Source organism: Monodelphis domestica, chromosome 5 (assembly GCF_027887165.1).
Source record: "Monodelphis domestica isolate mMonDom1 chromosome 5, mMonDom1.pri, whole genome shotgun sequence".
Classification (NCBI taxonomy): Eukaryota; Metazoa; Chordata; class Mammalia; order Didelphimorphia; family Didelphidae; genus Monodelphis; species Monodelphis domestica.
The window spans coordinates 30,458,840-30,467,795 of NC_077231.1; the positions used below are offsets into that span (position 1 = coordinate 30,458,840).

General features: G+C 50.1%; 1 protein-coding gene across 6 annotated transcripts; it reads right to left on the reverse strand.

Annotated features, from left to right (window-relative positions):
* Positions 1-543: 543 nt before the first annotated feature.
* LOC103094457 (TBC1 domain family member 15-like) lies at positions 544-8,557 on the reverse strand. Of its 6 annotated transcripts, none has more exons than XM_007506567.3 (12): positions 8,417-8,556; positions 7,996-8,112; positions 7,430-7,656; positions 6,114-6,293; positions 5,129-5,214; positions 4,258-4,361; positions 3,252-3,319; positions 2,267-2,413; positions 1,839-1,929; positions 1,519-1,643; positions 1,206-1,341; positions 544-672 (listed from the first exon to the last, which is right to left on the reverse strand). In XM_007506567.3, the coding sequence occupies exons 1-12, from the start codon at positions 8,479-8,481 to the stop codon at positions 585-587; spliced, it is 1,434 nt and encodes a 477-aa protein (XP_007506629.1). In that variant the 5' UTR covers positions 8,482-8,556; the 3' UTR covers positions 544-584. The 6 variants fall into 6 exon arrangements, 5 of the variants coding, with proteins under 5 accessions (XP_007506629.1, XP_007506631.1, XP_007506630.1 ...); XM_007506569.2 differs by having other exon boundaries at positions 7,996-8,131; positions 8,417-8,544; XR_008912020.1 differs by lacking the exon at positions 1,519-1,643 and having other exon boundaries at positions 8,417-8,557.
* Between the last annotated feature and the right edge of the window lie 399 nt (positions 8,558-8,956).

The following is an 8,956-nucleotide window of genomic DNA, read 5'->3' on the forward strand; positions in this document are numbered from 1 at the left end:
CCTCAGACACTTCGTAGCTATGTGACCCTATGCAGGTCACCTAACCCAAATTCTCTTATCCCTCTTCTACCTTGAACTGATACTTAGTATTGATTCTAAGACCGAATGTAAAGGTTTGGTTAAAAAAATATATTTGGAGAATGATTTCATTATGATGATTTCCTTTGTAATCCTATGTATTTTATTTTAGGAATTTTAAAACATTATTCTGAGAAGGGGCTCACAGATTTCACCAGACTTCCAAATACATTTAGGACATAAACAAAAAGGTTAGGAATCACCGAGCTAGAGGAAATCTGAAGGAGAGCAGACAGGGCATGCTCTATTTATGGACTGAAGGGAGATCGATAATCGAAAGGAAAGAGGGAAAATTGCCTCCCCTCCTCTTCCTCATCCCCCCCCCCCCAAGCCTTCCCTAAGTAGCAGGAAGGTTAGTTAGGGTTAGGATTAATGCTCATGGAAGAGCCTGAAATTCCACTGTTGCTAGCCTTTACTCCTCAGTTCCATACTAGATAGCTCTAGGACAAGGCTGAGAGTCAAATATGAGTCCACAGAAGAAGTGTTTTATTGGTCTGGTATGAGCATCACCCCAGGCCCCAGGGAAGATGCTTAGGGGGGGGCAACTCCTTTTCTTCTCCCCGGAGGGTGTTCAATTTCAGCTTTCCCTGGAGCCTGAGAAGAGAAGGTACAACCAGCTTGTTTCCAGGCAGGAAATGGTGCAGACAGTGGAGCAGGCTACAGCTCCCTGTAGGGATCTTCCAGGGTCCTGGATCCAATAGCTCAGGAATGGCAGTAGCAATTGAGATGTCTCAAATAGGAAATGATCCAAAAAGCATGGACACATTTGCAATAAAGATATCACAGTGGTCTATTAAAAATTTTTTTTAACAGCAGATTTTTCTGTTGGGTTCAACTAAAAGGTACCATTTTCTTTTCCTTAACATATGCCTGAGAATTGGTAGAAGGTATTTTGAGAGTCTGGGGGGGAACTAAGGAAGCGGACAAGAGAAATCCAGTGTGGAATTAAGTATTTATCATGGATAAACCATAAAGTGGATAACAGAAAGAGGATATTTTGGGGGTACCAGTGCTGACTCACGAAAGAAAACCCAGTCAAAGAGTTAGTTGTGCAAGGGTGTCTTTCAAGGTTTGGACTGCCTTTGGGCTCACGGGGCTAGACAAGGCTGAGTGTAAGCCAAGCCTACCTCTGGGAGAAGAGGAAGAAGTCATTGGCATGATGGAATGATAGGAGCTGATCTCGATTTTGCACCAGGACAGCCACACACAGCAGTACATCAAAGGTCAGGTCTTTTTGAGGAGCCCACCATTCAGTGACTTCCTCTGGAGGTGGACGGTCATTGTCAGAGGAGATGTTAGGCAAATCAAAGACCATGAAGAGGTTAAGAATTGTGGAAGGGTCAGAGGATATGATGGGGTCAAAGGTATATAGAGTTCATGGTAGAAGGATCAGTGTAGAAGGTTAAAAGGGATTTAGTGGATTGAATTTGGGCTGCTTACCATCCTCAGTCTTTGAATGATCCCAGGTACTGGAGTTTCCCTTGCCACCCTCCAACCCTCTAATCTCCAGCACTCGAAGGGCATCTTGGTGTTGCAGGTCCCTCTGGAAACACAGCAGCAACCAGCTTTGGGAGTATGGAGTCGGCTGGTCAGACTGTCAGAGCCTTCCAGTCCCCTTTCCACTGTATCTCCATTCCCAGCTCCCTCTAATAATCTCAGGCTCAGTTTCCTGCATCTGCACCACTACCACCTTCCTGAGCTCCCAGGCCTCCACTCTGCACTGCTATCCCTTCCCAGCCTTCCAGGGTTTTGAGTCTGACCGGAGACAGAAGAGCAGCTTTTCCTTGGAGACCTTCTCAATATGGCTAGAGAGTTCTGGATCAACCAGTCTTAGCAGCTCCTCAGAGATACCTGAAGGGAGAATATCAGTCTAATCCCAGGGACACTCCCCCCAAAGCCTTCATTTAGTCCCCCCCCCCCCCCAGATGCCTTTGATGCTGCACTCATGGTCTATAGACAATGGCAGGATAGTTACTGAAGAAGGACATGGGCATGGGCGAAAGAGAAAACCCAGTCAAAAACCAAGTATCTACACCATCAATACCACCATCTTCGACCAGTTCTGAGACTGCCGTGCAAGAATCAGCAGTACCAGGGACTGTCCCACTGAGCTGGCTCTGCCAGGACATGGGGATGGATGCCTCACCCTGAGGCCTTCCTCCCCTCCCCCAGGGTCTCTCTCTCTCACGGATCTTTCTCTTGATGCCTTCAGCAGTGAAATTCCTCCCTGCCCATTGCATGAAGCCCACAAAGCACCAAAATGCATCAGCCTCCGAGTCCAGAGTCTCCAGGAATCGGCTCACAAAGTCATTCATACCCTGGCAGTAACCCAAGTCTGACAAGAGGAAAGGGAAGAATTTCTTTCAATTGGATTCAATTTAGCAAAATTCATTAAGCATCTACAATATTCAAGGCACTGAGCTGAGGCTGGATAGTTTATGATGTTATTATTATTTTTTAAACCCTTCCATTGGGGCAACTAGGTGACTCTTTGGATTGAGAGCCAGGTCCTGAGACAAGAGGTCCTGAGTTCAAATTTGGCCTCATATAATTCCTAGCTTTGTGACCCTGGGCAAGTCACTTAACCCCACTGCCTAGCCTTCACAACTCTTCTGTCTTGGAACCGATACACAGTATTGATTCTAAGATGGAAGGGAAAGGTTTGAAAAACAAAACAAAACAAAACAAAACATAAGATGAAGCCCCTCTTTCTCAAGGAACTCTCCATCTTTAACTGGGAACTAAGAGGAATATAAAAAGAAATAGCTAAAAGGTAAGGTAAAATGACATCAAAGTACAGAGGAGAAATCCAGGTCAAGGATTGAGAAATCTGAGGAGGAAAAGATCACTTTCAGTTGGGGAAGGTCAAGGAGGGAAAGAGAAGCAGTCAGTTTGGGACATCTAGGGGACGGAGCAGAGACACTTGTTGGGGACTATTGGAGGAGGGGACAGAGGAACCCGGTTTGAGGGGTTAGAGGAGGAATTTGGGATATGAGAAAGGAGAGAAAAGAAGAAAATCAAGTCCTAAGAAAGGAAAGATGAGAGAGGATGCATGCAAGAGGAGAAGGGAAGGGTATATTATCAAGGATGGGATTCAGTGAAGGGGGGCAGTGCAGTCTCTGATAACTTTGACCCTTGAGAAAAAAAAAGAAAGTCCCATCAGGAGGCTCCACCTTGATGAAAGGCAGTGTAGGTGATGAGTATCTCTCGAACTGACAGCAGCTTGACCAAACCTTCCTCCCTATGAAGGAAGAGATGACACTTGGGCACCACAATTACCCATTACCCAATATCCCTTCCCCAAGACTTTGATTTTCCATAAAAACATCAGCCCTAACTCATCCAGAATCTGGTTGGGTTGGCCCAGTTGGGGTTAAGGAATACCAAGCATGGAGGCTTCTTCCCTAACTCATCCAGAATCTGGTTGGGTTGGCCCAGTTGGGGTTAAGGAATACCAAGCATGGAGGCTTCTTCCCTAACTCATCCAGAATCTGGTTGGGTTGGCCCAGTTGGGGTTAAGGAATACCAAGCATGGAGGCTTCTTCCCTAACTCATCCAGAATCTGGTTGGGTTGGCCCAGTTGGGGTTTAGGAATACCAAGCATGGAGGCTTCTTCCCTAACTCATCCAGAATCTGGTTGGGTTGGCCCAGTTGGGGTTAAGGAATACCAAGCATGGAGGCTTCTTCCCTAACTCATCCAGAATCTGGTTGGGTTGGCCCAGTTGGGGTTAAGGAATACCAAGCATGGAGGCTTCTTCCCTAACTCATCCAGAATCTGGTTGGGTTGGCCCAGTTGGGGTTAAGGAATACCAAGCATGGAGGCTTCTTCCCTAACTCATCCAGAATCTGGTTGGGTTGGCCCAGTTGGGGTTAAGGAATACCAAGCATGGAGGCTTCTTCCCTAACTCATCCAGAATCTGGTTGGGTTGGCCCAGTTGGGGTTAAGGAATACCAAGCATGGAGGCTTCTTCCTTTTTCAACACCGAGCCTCAGAATACAGGGGAGTGACTCACATCCTCCCCACATCCTAGGACCTTCATGAAGGAAAGTGAAGTATAGGGGTGAGGGCTTGCGGTAGAGATGGGGGCAGTGGAAGCTAGGGAATTTGTGGGGAGTTGGAAGATCAGGAAATTTGAGGCCCATCCCTGCCTCCAGTACCCTTGGCCTTGGTCTGCTCACTGGAAGTAAGAACGGTGTCGGTCAGTTCTGGGGACATCAGCATCTATGTATTTCTGGGCCTTCCTGAAGAGCTGGTCATTGAAGGGGTGAGACTGAAGTCTGTTCTGGGTAGAGGAAGAGAAAGGGTTTGGGCAAAGCTCTGTTCTTCCCATCTGTGGACCCTCTAGTTCCCAGCTTCCCTTCCCTAGCCCCCATCCATCCACCATCCTTACTGCTACCCCAGATGCTGTGACTTCTCTGCTTTTCAGAAGGGGAATCAGGATGCTTCCTATTCTTTTTATGGAAGGTGACCTTGGGGGAAGGAAGAGAATCCTTTTCCCCCAGCACAGGAAGAACTGAGAGGAGGGCAAAGACCACCTGGCCATTACCACCAGAAGAGAGAGAGACAAAGCCTCTCCATGTCCCTAGCCCTCTGACTTTGGATAGGATGGCATAGGCATGGCTTCTTCCCCATGGTATGGATATATATCCATCCTCAGCCATCCTGCATATGGTGGTGGGAAAGCACTTTTCTAAGGAAACCCACCATTGAATTCATGACTCTTTCCTTCAAGCCCTCACCTCACCTTCAAGCCTTAGAATCAATCAATACTAAGCATCAGTTCAAAGGCAGAAGAGCTCTAAGGACTAGGCAATTGGGGTTAAGTGACTCACCCAGGGTACTACAGCTAGGAAGTATCTGAGGTCAGATTTGAACCCACTGAGCCACCTAGCTGCCTCTGACTCGTGATTCTTTTTGAGTCTCCATTGGACTTCTTTAGAAGGTGGCTCTGCTAGGGATTACTTCTTCCTTTTCCACTGGCTTCCCCTTGCAAGGACTCTGTCCCCATTCACTCCCCACCCCAGTCCGTGTCTGGCATCTCTCTCCCACCTCAGCCAACCTTTCCAGGGGAGATGCGTTCTTTCTTATCTGTGTCTGTAGCACTTCATACTTGTCAATGGCCATGGCAAAGTCCTCTGTGGGAGAAGGGGAGGGAGAAGTAGGGGCCCTTCCAGACCCAGCCTGGCCTGCTCTACCCCCACACCCTTAGGAAAAGGGCCATGGCCCCCCCCAACACCTGATGTGAAGAAAACTTCACTCCCAGGGCCCAGGAAAGATCCCAGAACTGGAGGCGATCACGAGAAGCGGAGTAAACATTTGTGTGGCCGTGTAAGATTCGCAAAGCTCTTTTTATAGACATTATCTCATTTGAACCTCATGACAGCCTGATGAGGTGAGTGTGAGCCCCATTTTACAGCTGAGAAAACTTCGGCTCAGAGATTTGCCTAGAGAAACAGATCTGACAAGAAATTCTAACAGGAAACGGGGCTTCAAACCCACGTTCTTCCTGACTCCAAGGACACCATTCTATCCATCGCGCCATGTTGTTTCCCACAATGGTACAAGTTTCAGTTATCTATCAGGAGCAGCTGGGTGGCTTAGTGGATAGAGAGCCAGACCAGGAGATGGGAGGCCCTGGGTTCAAATCCAGCCTCAGACACTTCTTAGCTGTGTGACTCCAATTGCCTAGCCCTTGCTGCTCTTCCTCCTTGGAGTTGATATCCATTCTTAGACCTTCTCTATCTCAGACCCCTCATTTTACTGATCCAAAATACAAGGTCCAGAGTGGCTAGATCTTATGCTCAAGGGTAAGACAACGGTTAGGCAGCGGTCAGGATTGGAACCCAGACTCTAGGGCTCACCATCCAAAGGCAAGCCTCCTCCGATTCCCAGAAGAGAAGAGGCTGGAAGCCTGGGGCTCCCAAGTCTCCATTTCTCTGTCTGGAAAAGGCAGAGAAGCCCCCCTCCACCCCAACGTGCCCAACTCAGAGGGAGCCACGTCTGTCCCCTCCGGGCCCAGGGAACGAATGCTCACCGTCTGCTGGAACTCGGAGGCGGGTGGCATGAGGGTATCGAGCTCGCCAGGTCCACTTCATGCCATGGTAGTAGGCCTCCAGCTTGGTGTCTAATGCCTTCCTCTCCTCGGCTGTGGAGTTGGGTGGGTACACACCGAACAGGAACTTCCACACCAGCTTCCTCTCTCCAGCCTCTGGGCCTGGCATCGCCAACACACACAGCGTGGTTGGACCCATTCTGGGAGGGCCGGGGGGGGGACCCTTGGGTCTCTAACCCCAGCCCCTAGCACAAAGTCATCTGAATGGCCCCTGGACCCTCTGAAAGCCTAGTAGGTTCTTCCTGGGCGATGAGAGGGCACATTCCCAGTCATCACCACAAGATGGCGGTGGTGGCTCTGCACAGTCCAGCACTGGTACTCACTCCTACATCCCCTGGACATCATACTGGCTCTGGGAGCTGGGAATCTGCTGGCCATTCTAGGAGGCTCCTGGCAAATCCAAGGGAGGCGTCGTAGGGCAGTGGAGAGAGCGCACTGTATGGGAAGACCTGTGTTCTAGCCCTGGCGCTTCAACTAGCTAGCCGTGTGACCTTGGACAAGTCCCTTGGCCTCTTTGGGCCTCGGTTTCCCCAACTGTGCAATGAGAGGGTGGGGACTAGATGATCTCTAAGCTTCTCTCCATCTCTCAGATTCTAGGAATCTGGAAGGCTACTGTAACATTCTGGGGAAGAGTCGATGAGGTTGTAGCTGAAGGAGCGGTGCAGTTGGAGAGAGATTTGGGGAGGACGATAGTGAGGTCCAATGAAAGTGATAAGGGGGAAAGTTAGTCAAGGGGGCTTCTTAGGCTTCCCTGGGAGCCAGGAGTCAAGGGAGGACTTCAGCTGGCCCTCTCTGGGTGTCTTTGCCTCCCAACTGCCAATTTGGGCGATGGTGTGGGCTCTGGGAGACATTTGACCTAGTAGCTGCTTAATAAATACTTAATTTGGTGGGAGTTGGGGGTGGGATGGGGAGGCCAGCTAGGTAGCTAGGTGGATTGGGAGCCAGACTTAGAGATGGGAGGACCTGGGTTCAAATCTGACCGCAAATACTTCCTAGCTGTGTGACCCTGGGTAAGTCACTTAATTCCCATTGCCTAGCCCTGACCACTCTTCTTCTGCCTTGGAGCCAAAAAACAGTATTGATTCTAAGTTGGAGGATAAGGGTTTATAAATAGAATAAAGGAAATAAAGAACTGCTTAGTTGATCCCTGGCATCTGGAGGGGCAAGCTTTCTTACCCCCAAAATTGCTGGGTTTAGACAATGTTGGGGGAAGGAGGGTGCCCTGCTTTCCTACTGACCTTTCTGATAGACCATTCTCCGAAGTCGAGGGATATCTAATCGTCCCACTGAGTCAAAGAGGCTCTCCAGGGAGTCAGGTGTTGAGGGCAAACTCTCCGGATATTTAGGGGGACTCTTCTTCAGGGGGACTGCGTTCTTGAGGACCCTGGTCTTAGGGTGGCTTTTCTGGGGCTCCTTGTTCCTCTTCCAGGAGGGCTTTGATTTTATATCCACCATGATGGTACTCCTGTGTGGAAGGAGCGAGGGGAGCTTATGAAGCTTCCTTGTCCTTCCTCTCTGACCAGCCCTCTACTCACACAAGGCTATGCTAGGTGCAGAGATGGTGCCATGTGGTCTCCCAGCCATTGTGACATGGCGCCATGGCCATAGCCCACGAGGGGGTCACCGCAGATAGATGTAGGGGAGAACTGGATGGTTAGCAAAGACCCACCGCCCAATGTCTGATTCCTCCACAACTCCCTGGGTCCCCCCTAGAGCCCCCCAGAATCTTTGGCCTGTTAGCCAGGTGGGTTTGGGAATTCCTGAAATCAGTCTAAGGGTCCCCTCCCCTTCCTGGAGACCTGACCTTAGGTAGGAGCTCAGCCATGGTAGCAATAGGCCGAGCACTTTTGCGCATGGAGCCAGGCCCAGGATTCTCAGGGTCCTCGGTTTGGCCGATTGGATGAAAACCTCCAGCCACTTCCTGTTGGAGAGATGGAGGCCTGCAGGAAGCACCCTATGACCAGCACCTTCCCCAGCCAGAGACTCACTTCTGGGGGCTGGGGAAGATGGGGGGGTGTCACCCGGAGTAGGGGAAGGAGGCCCTTGTGAGAGGCCCGAGGAAACGAAGAGGACAAGAACATCTTTCAGATGATTTACAGATTAGGGAATGAACCCCATTCTCCTGCTGAAGACCCCAAGGGACCCTGTGGGGCTTAGAGGGCTTTGGAGGAGCCAGGAAGGAGGAGTGATGAGCCGCCTCTCCTCAGCCAAGGGAAGATCCTCACCTAAAAAAATGCAAGCAGTACAGGAAGAGCTGGAGGGCCAGAGATGGCCAGGTCCCTGGGTACATATCCTAGGGGAGCTGGAATAAAAGAACTAGTCCTGGGGCATTGGGGCAGTGGGGCCCCTCCCCCCAAGCCGCTTAGCTCACAGAGGGCATTGTGGGACCTGCTACCCAGGCTCTTTCTGCTTTCAATATTCTCTCCCCACTCTCTCTTGTCTCTCTCCATCTTTCCATCCATCCTTTTCCGGCCTTTCCTTCCCTCCTTCCTTTTTTGGGTGTTCAAGGAGCCCAGCTCTATTTTCCTTACCTACTTTTTGTGTCTGGATGCAGAGACAAGCTCACAAAACTGCCCCCCAATGCCCCGCTGAAAACAATTAAGCACATGGGCTACCTTCCATATTGGTTAGCCAAAAGGAGACACCTTTACTGCACCCTGACGATAGTCTCTCCTCCTGCCCCTGCTCTCTTCCCTTCCCTTCCATCCATGCTTCTCTCTCCTGTCTCCTTGGTCTCTTCTCTTTCTGGTCTTTCCCCACCCTCT

Bases quoted from the DNA above. Each gene is read 5' to 3' on its own strand.
- LOC103094457 (XM_007506567.3), bottom strand. From the start codon at position 8,481: ATGTACCCAGGGACCTGGCCATCTCTGGCCCTCCAGCTCTTCCTGTAC. The intron at 1,930-2,266 runs GTGAGAGAGAGA...TTCTCCCTTCAG, and splicing joins AGGCATCAAGAGAAAGATCC to GTATCTCTGAGGAGCTGCTA. The intron at 673-1,205 runs GTAGGCTTGGCT...TTCTCTTCTCAG, and splicing joins TTCTTCCTCTTCTCCCAGAG to GCTCCAGGGAAAGCTGAAAT.